Here is an 18,614-nt window from a genome sequence, read left to right on the forward strand (position 1 = left end):
AATGTTGAGACATGACTTAATCGAGACACAAGATAATCAGTGAGTTAGATAGGTGGACAGTGAGAGCCGTTTCCTTGGTTGGTGATTGCTAGCACGAGGAGACATAGCTTTAAATTGAGGGGTGATAGATATAGGACAAATGTCAAAGGTAGTTTCTTTACTCAGCCTAATAGGGGGGTGGAACGGCCTGCCTGCAATAGTAGTAGACTCTCCAACTTTAAGATCATTTAAATGGTCATTGGATAGACATATGGATGAAAATGGAATACTGTAGGTTAGATGGGTTTCAGATTGGTTTCACAGATCAGCACGATATCGAGGGCCGAGAGGCCAGTACTGTGGTGTAATGTTCTGTGTCCTATGTTTACTGCAGTTTGAGCACCATCTTCAAAGAGAGAAACAGAGTTAACATTTCAGAAACAACAACAGAAATTGCTGGAAAAGTTCAGCAGGTCTGGCAACATCTGTGAAGAGGAATCAGTTAACGTTTCAGGCCAAAGTGACCCTTCCTCAGAACTGATGGTAGCCAGGAAAATGACGATTTTTATGCAGGACATAGGGTGGGCATTTGGGGTAAGGAGTAAATGAGAGGTGGTGATGGAGTCCAAAAAGGGAGAAGAACAGTTTTGACAGACAAAAGAATGGATAATGATCTAGCTAAGAGGGTGAAAAGCTGTTAATGGAGACTGTTAGTGGCTGACAATGTAATAGCAGACTGTGATCACAAGGCGTGGTGTGTAGGGCACAGGAGAGTTCAAGCCCTCAAGTTATTGAACTCTATATTGACTCTGGAGGTCTGCAGGGTCCCAAGTGGAAGCTTCTGCTGAGCTTCGCTGGAGCACTGCAGCAAGCGTGAGACCGAGATATTGGCCAGGGAACACTGTGGTGTGTTGAAGAGTGTCCTACAGCCCTCCGGACTTGATATCAAGTTCAATATCTTTCAGGCTTGAACTCTCCTGTGTCTCAGTCCCCACCCCCCACACACAGGCCTTATGATCACATAGTCTGCCATTACATACAACCCATTGTCAGCCACTAACAGTCTTCATTAATGGCTATTTACCCTCCGAGCCTGATCACTATCCACTCCTTTGTCTGTCCAGCTGTTCTTCTGTCTCTCTTAGGGCTGTTTCCTCATCTATTATTCATTCTTTACCCTCCCCCTCACTCTATTTTCTGCATAAAAATCATATTTTCCGAGCTACCACCGGTTCTGAGGGAGGGTCACTTGACCTGAAATGTTAACTGTTTTCTCTTCACAGATGCTGCCAGACCTGCTGAGTTTTTCAGCGTTTGTTTCAGATTTTCAGCATCAGTATTTTGATTTTATCTCTGGACATAATATCGCATGCTTTGATTTCTTCCCTCTGTCTTAGAAATATATTGTATTTGTAAAATTACTCATTTTGCATCTATGAGAAAATTTGCTGCAGAAGGTAACCAAGAGAATTGTGCAATATTGAAGAAACCACATCTGGCAGAGATAAAGTATTCAGTAAATTTGAGAGACATTCTGAGGGTTTGCTAAGCATCTTATGTAATGCATAATATATTCACCAAAAGTCCCGGTCAGTAAAGTTGGGGGGTGTGTGTGTGTGTGTGTGTGTGTGTGTGTGTTTGTGTGTGTGTGTTACATGTCTGAAAGGTTCACTTTTCACTTAATGATTCTTGAAGGTACCAATATTAATCAAACACAGACTTTCTTAAGCATATATCCTTCATTTTAATAAAGGATTCTGCAATGGACTCATTAAAGCAGTGATGTATTACTCCTCATTGGACTCTGGTTTCAATAATAGCTGTCTTAACACTGGGAAGAAAAGGCCTACAAATACATAGAGTCATAGAGATGTACAGCATGGAAACAGACCCTTCGGTCCAACCCGTCCATGCCGACCAGATATCACAACCCAATGTAGTCCCACCTGCCAGTACCCGGCCCATATCCCTCCAAACCCTTCCTATTCATGTACCCATCCAAATGCCTCTTAAATGTTGCAATTGTACCAGCCTCCTCCACATTCTATGGCAGCTCATTCCATACACATACCACCCTCTGTGTGAAAAAGTTGCCCCTTAGGTCTCTTTTATATCTTTCCCCTCTCACCCTAAACCTATGCCTTCTAATTCTGGACTCCCTGACTCCCTGATTTATCTTATCCATGCCCCTCATAATTTTGTAAACCTCTATAAGGTCACCCCTCAGCCTCCGATGCTCCAGGGAAAATAGCTCCAGCCTGTTCAGCCTCTCCCTGTGGCTCAGATCCTCCAACCCTGGCAACATCCTTGTAAATCTTTTCTGAACCCTTTCAAGTTTCACAACATCTTTCCGATAGGAAGGAGACCAGAATTGTATGCAATATTCCAACAGTGGCCTAACCAATGTCCTGTACAGACGTAACATGACCTCCCAACTCCTGTACTCGATACTCTGACCAATAAAGGAAAGCAGACCAAACGCCTTCACTAACCTATCTATCTGTGACTCCCCTTTTAAGGAGCTATGAACCTGCATTCCAAGGTCTCTTTGTTCAGCAACACTCCCTAGGACCTTACCATTAAGTGTGTATAAGTCCTGCTAAGATTTGCTTTCCCAAAATGCAGCACCTTGCATTTATCTGAATTAAACTCCATCTGCCACTTCTCAGCCCATCTGGTCCAGATTCTATTGTAATCTGAGGTAACCCTCTTCGCTGTCCACTACACCTCCAATATTGGTGTTATCTGCAAACTTACTAACTGATACCTCATATGCTCGCATCCAAATCATTTATTTCAAAGACAAAAAGTAGAGGGCCCAGCGCAGATCCTTGTGACACTCCACTGGTCACAGGCCTCCAGTCTGAAAAACAACCCTCCACCACCATCCTCTGTCTTCTACCTTTGAGCCAGTTTTGTATCCAAATGGATACAGTTCTCCCTATATTCCACGAGTTCTAGCCTTGCTAACCAGTCTCCCATGGGGAACCTTGTCAAACGCCTTACTGAAGTCCATACAGCTCACATCTACTGTTCTGCCCTCATCAATCTTCTTTGTTACTTCTTCAAAAAAACTCAATCAAGTTTGTGAGACATGATTTCCCATGCACAAAGCAATGTTGACTATCCTGAATCAGTCCTTGCCTTTCCAAATACATGTACATCCTATCCCTCAGGATTCCCTCCAACAACTTGCCCACCACCGAGGTCAGGCTCACCGTCTATAGTTCCCTGGATTGTCTTTATCGCCCTTCTTAAACAGTGCCACCACGTTTGCCAACCCCCAGTCTTCCGGCATCTCACCTGTGACTATCAATGATATAAATATCTCAGCAAGAGGCCCAGCAATCCATTCTCTAGCTTCCCACAGAGTTCCCGGATACTCCTGATCAGGTCCTGGGGATTTATCCACCTTTTAATTGTTTCAAGACATCCAGCACTTCTTCCTCTGTAATGTGGACATTTTGCAAGATGTCACCATCTATTTCCCTACAGTCTATATCTTCCATATCCTTTTCCACAGTAAATACTGATGCAAAATATTCATTTAGTATCTCCCCTATTTTCTGTGGCTCAACACAATAGCTGCCTTGCTGATCTTTGAGGGGCCCTATTCTATCCCTAGTTGCCCTTTTATCTTTTATATATTTGTAAAAACCTTTGGATTCTCCTTAATTCTATTTGCCAAAGCTATCTCATGTCCCCGCTTTGCCCTCCTGATTTCCCTCTTAAGTATACTCCTACTTTCTTTATACTCTTCTAAGGATTCACTTGATCTATCCTGTCTATACCTGACATATGCTTCCTTCTTTTTCTTGACCCTCAATTTCTTTAGTCATCCAGCCATCCCTATACCTACCAGCCTTCCCTTTCACCCTGACCAGAATATACTTTCTCTGGATTCTTGTTATCTTATTTCTGAAGGCTTCCCATTTTCCAGCTGTCCCTTTACCTGCGAACATCTGCTTCCAATCAGCTTTTGGAAATTCTTGCCTAATACCGTCAAAATTGGCCTTTCTCCAATTTAGAACTTCAACTTTTAGATCTGAATATGTTGGTTTAATTAATTATTAGTTATGCTAGTCCTTCTTTCATTTTAGTGAATATCTAATTGTATGACCATTTTTAATGTTACATTTTGAGAATGCAATTAAAGTAATTTACAGGACATTTTTCCTAAGTGCTGATAATGAATATTAAGCATATAGTATTTTTTGTAAAGGTTTTTATTCTTATTTTGGCTTGGAATGAAAATACTTACTATATGAAATCTGACAACATTTTGGATTTGATGTCAAATGTGGTGGTCCCAAAGCTTGCGTGATTTATTTATTTTGCCTGACTTCCTCCTTTTAATTTTTAATAAGTATTTATCCCAGCTGAGAAATAAAGTGTTAACAGTGTGGATGTATCCTTTGCAAACCTCTTCCTGCCCAATGCACCTCTATTTCCTCCTTTTGAGAAACTTCTTGAAACCTACTTCAATTGCTGTAATATCTTTAATGAGGTTTAGTTTCAATGTTATTTGTTAACACTTTTATGAAGTGCCATGTGATTTTTTATTACATTAAAGATATCGTGTAAACACCATTATTTTTCTTGTAATCTTTCAACCACTTTGGTACATGCTTAAACTATGAGGTTAATTTTAACAGTCTTAAAATACACAACCAGATTTTATGATGCAAACAAAGGTATGTTTTATAAACCTGTGTGTAATTGCAGTGAACAGCTTAGTTTTTATAGTGAGGCTTTTATTACACTTGCTTCTGTCAGAGATCAATAGATGGCTCAGCGCTGTCAAATCCAACACCAGTTTTGAAACAATGGTTGAGAAATAATTAAAGAAGCTCCAAACGTTTTGTGCATTAGACAGATTATAAATGTATTTAATTAATGCAGTAGTGTAATATAATGCTAATGTTTTCAAGAATTCAACTTCTATTTTCACTCAACTTGTGTTTTCACAATTTTACAATTTTTGGTAAATTTACAGTTGCAGAAGGATGTTTGTTACAATTGATGGTACCTGTGTTTGTCCAGTTGTTGAATGTCTAACCATAACAAGGAGAACAGTCAAGTGGGTTCCCATGAAATTGAAATGGCTTCAGTCCAATGACTTATAATAATAGGTTAAAGTAATGCTCCAGGTACACTTGATGATTCCCATTCTTTTGGCTCTTGAAAGTTTTTTAGTAATGTGGCTGATTTGAAACATGTGTAGAAACCCATTGTATGATGAGTCTCAAAGTAAATGTGAAATCTATGAGTAGAATTTCTGACTGGCTCTTATGAAGTGGGGATTCCCCCTAGAACATTAGCGATGATTTTCTGGTCCAACTTGCTTTTTCCTAGAAAATGGAAAAAGTAACAATTATCCAGTATTTTTTACGTGATTTATTTCTGTGCATGATTTATTTTTTCAAAAATGGCAATAATCAGTACTTTCAGTAAAACTGATAGTGATAGTTAAGTATACCAATGCAAGATGGATTTTGGCCTGTAAATAGGCCTAACCCTCATCACCATCTGAGGAAGGGAATGGAATACATCTTTCCTGCCTAGGCTCCTAATGGCTGTTCTTGTGCTTCAGAATTTGTCAGGTTACAAGTAATAATGGCATCTTGTGCTAAGAAAGAGTCGTGCAGCATGGAAACGGACCCTTTGATCCAACCATGTTCCCAAACTAAATTAGTCTTACATCCCTGCATTTGGCCCATCGTCCTCTAAACCTTTTTCATTTATGTACTTATCTAAATGTTTTGGATTTAAACTTGATTGAGAATGTGAGTTTGCTATGTGATAACAAAGTATGAAAGAAGAATACTAGTCATTGCATTGATGTGTCTTCCTTTTTCTTTTCCAGATTCTGAAACTTTGGAAACCAGTAATACTCTAATCAGTGACAGTTGGTAACTGTACAGCTTCTTAAAGAACTGCCATTCTGACCAACATGTAACAGTCACTATTTGTCCTTGATTGGTGGTGCAAGATGACATCATTACAGTTTGGCCATTGGTCCTAGTATAATGGTTTATTCTCCACTTTTGACTGCACATGCAGGGACCTCAAATAGCACAATTGTCAATTCTGAACATACCTATTTCAACTCTTCAGCACATGCTGTAATTCACAATGAGATGGAACTCTCTGTTGCTGAAGGATCTGCCACTTACAAAACTGCAGAAGGTAATTCCATGGAAAACAGCACAGCAATTCCCACTCAGTCAGTCTATGGGGGGATAGGCCTTCCTGTGCAGATCTTTCTTTCTGCCGTTCTAGTGGTAATAGCTTTAATTTCTTTCCTGGGAAACTTTATTGTCTGTCTCATGGTGTATCAGAAAGCAGCCATGCGATCAGCTATTAATATCCTTCTGGCAAGTTTAGCCTTTGCAGACATGATGCTTGCTGTAATGAATATGCCCTTTGCCCTCATCACTGTTAATACTACACACTGGATCTTTGGTGATATTTTTTGCAGAGTGTCTGCCATGTTTTTCTGGCTTTTTGTGATAGAGGGAGTTGTTATCTTGCTTATAATTAGCATTGATCGCTTTCTCATCATAGTTCAACGTCAAGACAAATTGAATCCCTACCGTGCTAAGCTGCTCATTGCCATCTCATGGGGTATGGCTTTTTGTATGGCCTTTCCCCTTGCCGTTGGTAGTCCACACCTGCCAGTGCCACCTCGCGCTCCACAGTGCGTATTTGGATATTCTACAGATTCTGGTTATCGGGCTTATGTTTTGTTAATAATAATTATGTTCTTCTTCATCCCATTCATGCTGATGTTGTACTCTTTCATGGGTATCCTCAACACGGTCCGGCATAATGCTATTCGGATCCATAGCAGTTCAGATAGCATTTGTTTGGGCCAAGCCAGTAAGCTTGGACTCATGAGCCTGCAGAGACCCTGCCAACTAAGCATTGACATGAGCTTCAAAACACGTGCCTTCACTACCATCCTGATCCTCTTCATTGTCTTCACCTTCTGCTCAGCGCCATTCACCACATACAGCCTTGTTTCTACTTTCAGCAGTAGTTTTTATCATAAAGGTAACTTTTTTGAGATAAGCACGTGGCTCCTTTGGTTAACCTACCTCAAATCTGCACTCAACCCATTAATTTACTATTGGAGGATTAAAAAATTCCGTGATGCTTGCTTAGAGCTGATGCCAAAAACCTTTAAGTTCTTGCCACAGCTGCCAGGACGTACTAGAAGGCGAATTCGTCCAAGTGCCATTTACGTTTGTGGAGAGCATCGATCTGTGGTTTAAGATAGAAGACCTGATATTTTGTTTTAAATATCTTCTTTACTGCCATCACACAACTTGCCAATTAATTTCCCCAAGATTTCCTTCTTAAAAACACAAGATTTTAAATATAGATGAAGCTACATTCTCTGTAGTTGCAAACATTTCTTTAAAATAGTGAATGAATGTTTTTACTGTGTAAATTTGAAAATATTGCCTGTGCAATTTGTATACTTTTTGGATACTTTGTAAAATTCAGTCAAGCTCTGCTTCAAAGCTTGTGAATTGTTGTTCATTGGTTTGATGCTGCTAACTTTAGTGAGAATGTGCAATTCAGTGTCTTGTGTTCTGACCACTAAATGGACTGACCTTTATTATTAATATTAATTAAGCACAATTGACCTCTCAGGCTATATAAAGACAAAAATGAGCACTATATGTTAACTACTTTATTTCTGATTTTCCCTGGAAGAAACAAAAAATGCTTGGTTTATGAAGTTATTTTAAGAACTAGAGATCATTTGGTCTGCTGCTGTGCAATTGAGAATTGATATTTAACATAACGTAATACATATAGTTAGCTTGTTTCACTGTAATGCATAAGAATAACTATTTTTGCATAGAACTGCTTGAATGAGTGTTTTATTGCCAACTTGATCCATGCAGTACACTCAGGGAATAATGAATTTATTATGAAGAATTATCCAATTTTCAGTTCTGGTGTGGGTTGATTTTGCTTAAAAATCATGTGGTTCTGTATATTTGCATAAATATCAGTAATAACTTAAAGATACATATACTCTGGAAATATGTAAAGAGAATTGTGGTTTAAAATGTTTCTTTATTCAGAGCAAAGAAGAGTTTTCTTAGTCTATATTGTATTGGATAGTGTTTTTTATCTGTAGTAATTTACATATTTCGTTTCCAAGATTATGCTGAAAACACCGTTATTATTAATAATAAGTTATATTTGTGCTTTCTCTTAAGCAGTGCAAGTTGGCCTGTGCGGTTAGGAATGATTGTCTTTTGATTAACAGTGAGGGCAGAACTTTGGTAACCTTGCTTGTAAATTCCAAGTACAGAATGTAATCAATTTTTAAAATATTAATTAGTTTCATTTCTGTGTGATCCATATTTCTTTGTGAGTTTTCAATAGATCAATTTATATAATTGTTTTGTAATTGCATGCACATACAAACTTAATGTTTGAAACTGATTTCTGGATGGTCCTTACTAGATACTTTGTGCTGTGATCACTTGCTTAGCAGGGACCAATCAACTCTGCAATATTACGTTCCTGAACAAATAGCAGACATTAAAGAAAGAAAGGAAAATAAAGAATTGCATTCATATGGCACTTGTCATTGCCTCAGGACCTCCAAAAGTATTTGCAACCAATTAAATACTGTTAAACAAAAAGTGAAAAACTGTGGATGCTGGAAATATGAAACAAAAACAGAAATTGCTTGAGAAACTCAACAGATCTGACCGCATCTGTGAAGAGAAAGCAGAGTCAATGTTTCGCGTTCTGTGACTATTCTTCAGAATTCAGTTCAGAAATTCTGTTGAGTTTCTCCAGCAATTTCTGTTTTTGTTTAAGTACTTTTAAATATAGTCATTATTGTAGAAACTTCTGCATCTAATTTACACACAGCAATGTCCCACATCAGTAATGTGGTAATAACCAGAGAATCGGTTTCATTGAAGTTAATTGAGAAGTGCATATGGGCCAGGCTGAAGGGAGAACTGCCCTGCATTTCTGTAAATGGTAGCATGGGATCATGGGACAACAAACAGGATCTTAATTTTATTTCCTGTCAGAAAGATAGTGCAGGAATCCTTCAATCTGTACTAAAATATCAGCCAAAATATTGTGCTCCACTGTAGAATGGAACTTGCATGCACAACAGTCTGACTAGAGTTGATTATACAGCACTGAACCATAGTTGCCACTTGCACCAATGTGGAAAATCTCACAAATATAAGTCATTCTAATTATTCATGCATTGTAAAGGAATGTTCAAATAAGTCGGAATATTAACCAAGTTAGAAGTTTGACTCTGGCTAAGCCTTAGGCTATTGGATCAACCTGTGAACATTCTGCTCCAGGGAGGTTACTATATGAATCCCCAATGCTATGGAAGCTGTAAATTGAGACACAGTCATGAAAATAATAGTGGTATTGCTATGGCATATCTTGCATAAAACTCTTGTTTCTAATCTCTTGCTGGAACCAGTTATCTCAGTCAGCTGGGGGTCTTTTTTTTGAGTAGCTCTTTACATGGCTGGGAGAACATTGTGGGGATGTTAACTTCTACTCATCCTCAACCCTATTGAAGAAACCAGTAAGTGTGGTGAAGACTCCCAGGTACATTATTTGCTGGGCCTGGAAATATATTGTTAATGCCCTCATACAGAAGACTACCTTGAAATCTTATTTTAAACAAAAAGCTTTATTTTTATTCTTTCATTGGATGTGAGCAAGGCCAGTGTTTGTTACCTATCCCTGATAACTTTTTGAAAATGTGATAGTAAACTGTCACCTTGAGTGACTGTACTTGGTGAAGTTAAAATATTTCCACAGTGCTAGTAAGGAGACAGTTCCAGGATATTGGCACAGTGACAATGAATGAATAGTGACATTGTTCCAAGTGGGGATAGTGTGTGACTTGGAGTGGGGCTTGCAGGCAGTGGCGTTCCCATGCATCTGTTGCTCTGTTCCAGCTTGTAGGTTTGGTAGGTGATGTTGAAGGTACTTGGTGAACTGCAATGCATTTTGTAGATGGTACCTGCTTCTGTTAATTGATGTTGGAGACTGAATGTTTAAATTGGTGGATAGAGTTCAGATCATGTCAGTGGTTTTGGCTTAAATGGTATTGAACAGCTAGATATAAAAGAGGCCTACAGGGCAACGTTTCCACACTGAGGGTGGTACGTGTATGGAATGAGCTGCCAGAAGAAGTGGTGGAGGCTGGTACAATTGCAACATTTAAAAGACATTTGAATGGGTATATGAATAGAAAGGGTTTGGAGGGATATGGGCCAGGTGCTGGCAGGTGGGATTAGATTGGGTTGGGATGCCTGGTCGGCATGGACGGGTTGGACCGAAGGGTCTGTTTCCATGCTGTACATCTCTGAGTCTATGACCACTCACATCGAGATATGTTGAGAGAATTCCATTCCTGACTTGTAGATTGCGACATGCTTTGGAGTGCCAGGAGCAGCATTTCCACACTCTGATCAGCTTTGGTAGCCACAGAATGTCCAAGGTGTGGAAATCAACAATAGCAATGTGATTGAAATTTGAGGGGAAACCATTAGATTCTTTCCTGTTGGAAATGGTCATTGCCTGGCCTTTTGTGGCATGAATGTTACTCGCCAATTATCACCCCCAAGCCTGAATGCAATCCAGGTTTTGCAGCATTTGAATAGGGACTGCATCAATACTGCTGCTCGGATGCTGCCTGAACTGCTGTGCTCTTCCAGCACCACTAATCCAGAATCCACTGCATCAGTATCTGAGGAGTCCCAACTGGAGTTGAACATTGTTCAGTTGTTAGTGAATAGCCGCATTGCTGACCTTACAATGGAGCTTAGCTGAAAACAGTTCTTCTTGGTCACTACCCTAAGGAATTCCTGTAGATGATGTCCTGGGACTGTTGTGGTTGACTTTCCAACAACCAAAATTTCTGTTCAGCCTGTCTCAAACTCTAGTTGGAGTGATTGTCATTCTATTGTCATTGAATTTAGTTTTGCCAGGGTTTCTTAATGGCATACTCCATCAAGTGCTGCCTTGAGTTAAGTACATCATACTTACCTCTTGAGTTCAATTCTTTTGACCATGTTTCTGGAGGAGATGGTAATCTATTTTAGTGGTCGTGCCACTGGCCTCATAATCCAGAGATCCAAGATAATGCTAAGGGGCATGGCTTCAATTCCCCCTATAGACGTCTTGCGGAATTTAAAATCAATGAATAAATCTGATACATAAAGCTAGATACAGCAATGGCAACTATGACAACTATTGATGGTCAAAAAACAATTCTAGTTCACTAATGTCCTTCACACAATGAAATATGCCATCCATGCAAGCTGTGAGCTACATGTGACTCCAGATCCACACAGCTAACTTGAATGCCTTCCAGAATGGTTGAGCATGTCTTTCAGTTCAAGGGTAATTAAGTATGGGGAAAACATGCAAACTTTGCCAGAGATGCCAACATCCTATAAACTGATATCAAAAAATGGACCAAGACACTAATAAAGTCAGGAGCCAAAACAGCCCTAGCAAAAAATAAACAACCAAAGCTTTGTTGAATAGATTGTTGCTGATAACATTGATAACATTGTCAAAGATGCCTTTACTGATGATTGAGAGTAGGCATTGACTAAATTGGATAGGACATACCTGGAGAGTGTTACACATTGCTGGGTCAATGCCACTATTATGAGATTGCAATATGTGACTTTTGGCAGCCTGTGTGATTTCAGTCACACAAGAATTAAGTGCTGTTGTGACCTTGACTGCAGCAGGCATTGCAGTATTGGATATGTTGCAATGTCTGGGTCTTTGTGTCATACAGCACAGAAACAGACCCTTCAGTCCAACCAGTCCATGCCAAACGTAATCCCAAGCTGTATCAATCCCGTTGCCTGCTCCTGGACCCATATCCCTCCAAATCTTTCCTATTCATATGCTTAATAAAGTGTCTTTGAAATCTTGTAACTGTGCCCACATCCACCACTTCCTGAACAAGTTTATTCCACACATGAATCACCCTCTGTGTAAAAACAAATTTGCACCTAGTGCAAATTTTTTGAATCTCTCTCCTCTCATCTTAATGATATGCCCCCTAGTCTTGAAATTCCCCCACCCTAAGGAAAACATAACTGCCATTAACTCAATTTATACCGCTCATGCTTTTATAAACCTCTATAAGGTCACGTCTCAGCCTCGTATGCGCGAGTAAAAAGAAAACCCAGCCTATTTAGCCTTTCTTTATAACTCAAGCCTTCCATGCCTGGCATAACCTTGGTAAATCTCTTCTGAACCCTCTCAAGCTTAATAATATCCTTCCTATAACAGGGCAACCAGAACTGTACAGAGTACTCCAGAAGAGGCCTCACCAACGACCTTAATATGTCTTCCTAATTCTCCTTCTTCATCTCCCCCACTACTCCTCATGCAGTGTGTGGGCAGTTCCAAGAAGATATTTATGACTCAACAGTCCTTTTCACCTGCTGACAGTAATATGGTGTCCAGTTTGGTAAAGTGACCAGCAGTCATTCATCTTGGCTGAAATCTTGACGTAATATCTAGGATAAACATAGTGGTTGAAGTATTGACAAAGTCTCCAAGAAAGCCTTTTGGTCTGTCTCAAATAAATCCTTCTGAAATGGAATATAGTCAGTTGGTAAGAAGATGGTGATACAATTGTGATGTCACTGGATTAGTAAGCTAGAGGTCCAGGCTATGGCTCTGGGGGCATGGGATTATTTCCCACCATAGCAGCTAGTGGAATTTGATTTCAGTTAAGACATGCACAATATAAAGCTTGTTTTGGTGATGATGCACATTAAACTATTGTTGATTGTCATAAAATCCATTTGATTCACTCATGCCCTGTAGGGAAGGAAATTTGTCATCCTTAACCTTGTTCGGCCTATGTGTAACTTGAGATCCTTAGCAATGTGGTTGATCCCAAACTAATCATGGCCCTACAAAGCTACACAGTTCAAGGACAATTAGACAAGGCTGGCACTTTTTTAACCATCTCTATGATGCCCACATCTTATGAGAGAACACCAATCAGTAAGGGAACAGTGAAAGGCAAGAGTGGCTTTCAGCAATCTTCTGTGCTTTTTGAATACTACCAACCACCACTAGTAAGAACACCCATGTCACTAATTCAATATTTACATATAAAACCCGTTAAAGGCAGCGCAAACTATCAAAAGTGAGGGAATAGGATGGAGAGAGGGGAAGGGATGAAATCAAAATGGAGTTAGAAGGGAAAATAAAGCACTGTGTCCTGTAGTTCCTACCTTCCTCTAAAGGCATCAAGAGCATTGATGGACATCACATGCTCTTTCTGCAAGGACACCTAGGCACAAACATAATGACCGAAGACAGCAATCTTCTGCAACAACTGCTTTACTCCTTTTCAGCTAGTTACTGTTATGTGTTCAACACCATTGATTTTAGGGTGGGGTTTTAAAAAAGAAATCATTCAGAGGTGCGTGAAAGCGCCTCTAGATAGAGAGAAAGAGATTATGCATTACCAGTAAAATGGCATTCAACATCTTTAATGAGCACCAACAAGCAATGTAATTGTCTTCTCAAAAGCTCTCCCTAGCAAGTATTCCAGGTCTTTGACCATAATAGGACCTTGCAGTAAATTCAATCCAAACTCTTCCATCTTGAGACACCTCCTTGGCTATTTTGGAAGCTTGACAGCCACTGAGATATTCAACCAAATTCTCACCATCAACTTTTGAAAAAGTAAGAATGTGGACATTGAAGGATCTAAGAAGAAAAATTGCTGGATGTAATGCTGAACTATTACATGATTCAAACTGTCCAAAAAATGAATAAGGAGTGAACAGTATTGACTTTCCTACTGTTTATTAACGGGCAAAGTTTTAAACAACATCTTGGATTTTAGTATTATTGCAAAGGAAAGGATGATTGACCTCAGAGTAATATTTGATCCTTGAAGTCTGCTCCTCCAGTCAATAAGATTGTGGCTGATGGTTTTACAATTAAGTTTTTGGAAAGCTTGTTTTAAGGCTTTGAGGAATCAGCTGAAGGCATGTACAAGACTTCGATATTACAACAAGTATTTAGTTGGCTGTAAACTGCTTTGGGATATTTCAAGGTCTTAAACACAAGTTGTTTCTCTGATTTTAAACTGTAGACTTCAGTCAGTATGAAATAACTATGTACACTTGGTTTAAAATGCAATCAGGAAGTTTAAAAAAAAATGTGACCCATAAGGGGAGTACGACCAAGGCATAAGAAGTACTACTTTAACTCTCTGGTAATCCTCTTTGCCTGAATTTGAAGGTCATGCATTCAAGCACTGACCTAGGTTATCATAAATTGAGGTACTGCAATGCCAAATATTCCATCTCTCTGGTGCGGTCTTGTCCACCTTCTTGGTTCCTGTGGCATTGTCAGAAATCAGGAACAGGAAAATCATCCCAGTATCCTGACTAACATTTTGGCTAGCAAAAGTAAATAAATTCAATCTGCAAGAATTTGTAAAAGTTGATGACTGCATTTTACCTGTCTCACGACAATATATAATCGAGCAGTAATCAAAGTGATGAGTACATTGCACTGAGAAATTGAGACATTTCATGAAAGGTGTGAACAAGAATAAGCTATGAAAATTCAGTCTACAAATAGTTTCAACACAGACATTGCCTAAAAGTATCTAAAATAAATAATGTACTTCACTAATGGAAAAGTGATTACTTTTAGCATTTGATCCAGTTTTCATTTTTGCAACAACTAGGTTATATTGCAGTGGGATATTTGGAAAAGCAATGTCCACAAAATTATGAAAAATTGAAGAGGACTGCCAATATTAATTTGACAAAATTGTAAATCTGTTGTGAAGTTGAAATCTCTTTAAAGAGACTAGTGTATCAGATGCAAACAGAGATACACAGCATCGAGCTACCTGTTTTAAAAAAAGAATCTGCATTGTTATAGTGCCCATCGTGATCACAGGATCACCCACAGTGCTTTATACCTAATAAAGTACTATTGAAGTTTATTTACTGTTGTGATGCAAAAAACACACCAGATAATGTGTTCACAGTAAGGTCCCATAAGTAATAATAAACCACATTGTTAGGTTATCTGCTTTGGTCATTGGTTAAGTAATAAATACTGTCAGGGACTCTGGGAGAATTTCCTCCATTCTCCTTCATGAGCTAATTTTCATCTTTCTTCTCTTAGAAACTTCCTTAGTAATGCACTGAAGTGTCAATCTTTTATCTATATACTTAAATTTCCAGTATGGACTTGAGCCCAAAATGATTAGTAATGGTTTATGAAAATCAGTTTGCATCACAGTCAAAAGCTGAATTGAAGGAGGTTTTACAATTGATTTTATCCAAAAGACATCACAAAAATGGAAATGAAATAAAATGAGAAGTGACTGTTGACCCTGAACCAAGGCTGTCAGGAAACCATGTGAACCTTTAACATAGATATTTGCTGCAAAATGTATTTTTTGAGTTTATAATATATTCATAGATCTGTATTATTTGTAGCATAAAATTGTTACTGTAGCAAAAAGAGGATTTGAATAGGGCTTTGACCACAAAATGAATAATGTTGTAAAAACAAATTGCTTCACAACTTGGAAAAAGATTTTAGTTTAGTCCTTTTCAAATTAAACACAGTCTTCTTCCCTGGATGTATAATATTATTATGTTGATGCCACTACAATATCTGGAGATGACTGAGCAGTCTATTGGATATCACGATGGATCTCTGCTGTGTTTCATGTAGGAACCACCATTTGTACTAAATTGCTGGAGTTAAGTTCATCATGCAGTGGGACATAGTCAATAGCCAGACTACTAAATCTCGCTTCCTCACAGTTTGAAGTTCCACATGTACAATGTAACATCTATGCATCTTTGTACATTGTTAAAACTTTGAGTTTTTGCACATGACATTTTTGTTAGATTTATTGTTGTAAATTAGTCCTTGCACTGTAATTAGAATGTGACTTTTATCTGTACAATATCTATACAGTTGAACAACATTATTGTCTGTCTTTCTCCATATGACTGAATAAACCACATGACCCAGAGTGACGTTTTTAACAAATGTAGCTCAAAGAATGAATGCTATACCAAGTTGTGATTTGAACTATAAATGGCTAGATCTGTTTTATGGAATAGTACAGAGTTAACTGTATGGTTTTAAATACAAAATTGGATTTGCAGTAACGAGGAATATTTAAAAAACAGGTTTTTTTTCCTGAGTAACAGCACAAACCTGAACCCTGAACCATAATCCTGAATGAGCATTGTGTAGTTGTTTCTACCACAGATCACTTTAACTGACCTATTAATTTATCATCTTCAGAGTGACTAATGATTGGGCATATGTTAGATGTATCACGTAAAAGATTAGTAAAAAAATCTATTCCTAAAGTCAATAGGAACTCCAAAACAAATGTACTTTAAATTATTTGCTTTTAAATTTACTGGATTGCTCCCCTTGCTATCATACAGGTTAATCTCCCCAAAATATCTGCATAATCAGTTGCTGTTTCCAATAAATAACATGAGCAAGCTACAATTACCCTATTAAAAAGGAAAAGAAACTGAAATGTTACAAATCTTAAATGAAAACACAAAATGCTTAACAAGTACAGACTGTTAATAAGAATTATATGATAGAAATGTGCTAATCCATTTTTACTGACTTACACACACTGCCAGGTTTTGCTGAGCAAACTATCCAACAGTGTCTGCTGTCAGTTAAATCTAACCCTGTACTCTTGAGCCAGAAAGTCTGGGTTCAGTTGTCACCTATTGCAAGTATGTGTCATAACATGTTTGTACAAGTTGATTAAAATTACCCTTCAGTTGAAAACAACTCTTCCCACTATGTTGCAAAATGTGCTTTTTGTTCAAATAACTTTTCCTCTAGTGCTATTTACTAAAACTTGAGCAAGAAGGTATCTCCTTAACTAATTCATTTGAAGATTATGAAATGAGCAGAGGACTGAGAAATGGAAGTAGGGATATTAATTAGAAGAGACACAAATTGAATATTAAATGGATTGCAGCAGGTCAAGACCGTTCACTACCTTGTTCCCAAGGACAGGTAGGCAGGATAATAAATACTAACTGGGCTAGTGACACCCAATTCTTGTGAATTAACTTTTTTTAAAAAAAATCAGGTACAGAAAGGGAGGGAAAGAAGGATGTTTAACAAAAAAAAACAAAAAACTTTTAAACAATTATTAATTTTACATTTGTGAAATATGTAACAACCTGTAGTAGGGTGGCATGGCGTTAAGTTCTTTGGTACAAGAGAACTATTTTAAATGGTAAATCGGTGCTTATCCTCAATAACTAATTACACCTGTAATTACTAGGCAGAAATATCTGAGTGTTTACTTTGTACCTACTGTGCAAATACAGCAACATCATGACTTCAGAGCATACTAATAGTGTGGCCTCAACAAAGTACAGTTTCACAAAGCTAATGGTGCAATTTAGACAGCAACTTCTGGATATTGACATTTAACTGTGCCTCTGGCTCTTGTCTGAAGTAGTTGTACTATTTATGGATAAGTCAGTAGCCTCTCCAATAACTTGACAGCAAAATCTGACCTTTTACTTCTATCTCATCTTAACGTATGAATAACCCATCCTGATCAATTTTCTCAACCTGATTTTGATCCAGTGTACTTTGAACAGGAAGTACTAAATGAGAAAATCCATCAAGGGCACAAATACTTCACTTTTTTAATGTCATAAGATAGTGCACTAACCCTGACAGGAAAGAGGAGCATTTGTTTTATTCATCTAGTATAACCTGGTGATGCAGTAATATTTAATGTGTCTTACTCATGTTCTTACATTACATATTACACATAGCAAGTAAATCTGCCTGTACACTGCATCAATTATGTGCCTTAACTAAGAAAAATAGATAATTCTCTAAGCTTTGCTACTGAGAAGTTAAGTTGTTGCATTAAGGTAGTTTGCTCTATGGAAACAGAGACCATTCATGATTTACTTTGTAATTCTAGTGTGACATCATAAAATGTGAATGTTGATGTAATAATACAGCAAACATTTCATATGACATTTAATGTTTTTGTTTAAAATGGTATATTGTGGCTATATTTAACAAATGATGTAATGAAGAGAGATTACTATGAATGGTAGCACTCTGCAGCCCAAAATAGCCAAGTTATTTAACATGCAGAAGCTACTACGCATGCACTTTAAACCTTTCTTGGGAAATATATCTATTTCATGTATCAAATGAATAGGGAATGGTACTGGATTTTCAAACGTTTTGTACCTGTATCATGTGCAGATTTTTAGTTTTTGACCCAAGAATGAGTAAAGTTTGGTCAGAATGCAATTCACATGAACTTACCAGGGTGCTTTTTGTATTCGTTGAATAGCAGCTGAATGTGCAAAAAATACATTTTTACTGCAGAACTACTTTGGAAAGATGTCACAATTTGATGTAAAGGCTGATTGCTTCAAAACTTTGAACTATTTTTGTTTCTTCTTTTAGTTCCCTGAGAGACCCCAGCCTTTATTGTGAATACTAAATGATGTAGGTGTGCCACTCTTTCCTTTTGAATTGAAATGTATTGTATCGGT

At 38.1% G+C, this 18,614-nt stretch overlaps 1 protein-coding gene across 1 annotated transcript in view; it reads left to right on the top strand.

The window, feature by feature from the left end:
- The window catches only part of gpr63 (G protein-coupled receptor 63), a 142,857-nt gene extending 135,514 nt beyond the window's left edge, over positions 1-7,343 (top strand). The window contains exon 4 of the mRNA XM_060820905.1: positions 5,846-7,343. Within this exon, the coding sequence (XP_060676888.1) occupies positions 6,009-7,256 (1,248 nt within the window). The 5' untranslated portion in view covers positions 5,846-6,008 and the 3' untranslated portion in view covers positions 7,257-7,343. The remainder of the gene's footprint in view (positions 1-5,845) is intronic.
- Positions 7,344-18,614: the final 11,271 nt, after the last annotated feature.

Source organism: Hemiscyllium ocellatum, chromosome 3 (assembly GCF_020745735.1).
Source record: "Hemiscyllium ocellatum isolate sHemOce1 chromosome 3, sHemOce1.pat.X.cur, whole genome shotgun sequence".
In the NCBI taxonomy this organism is placed as follows: Eukaryota; Metazoa; Chordata; class Chondrichthyes; order Orectolobiformes; family Hemiscylliidae; genus Hemiscyllium; species Hemiscyllium ocellatum.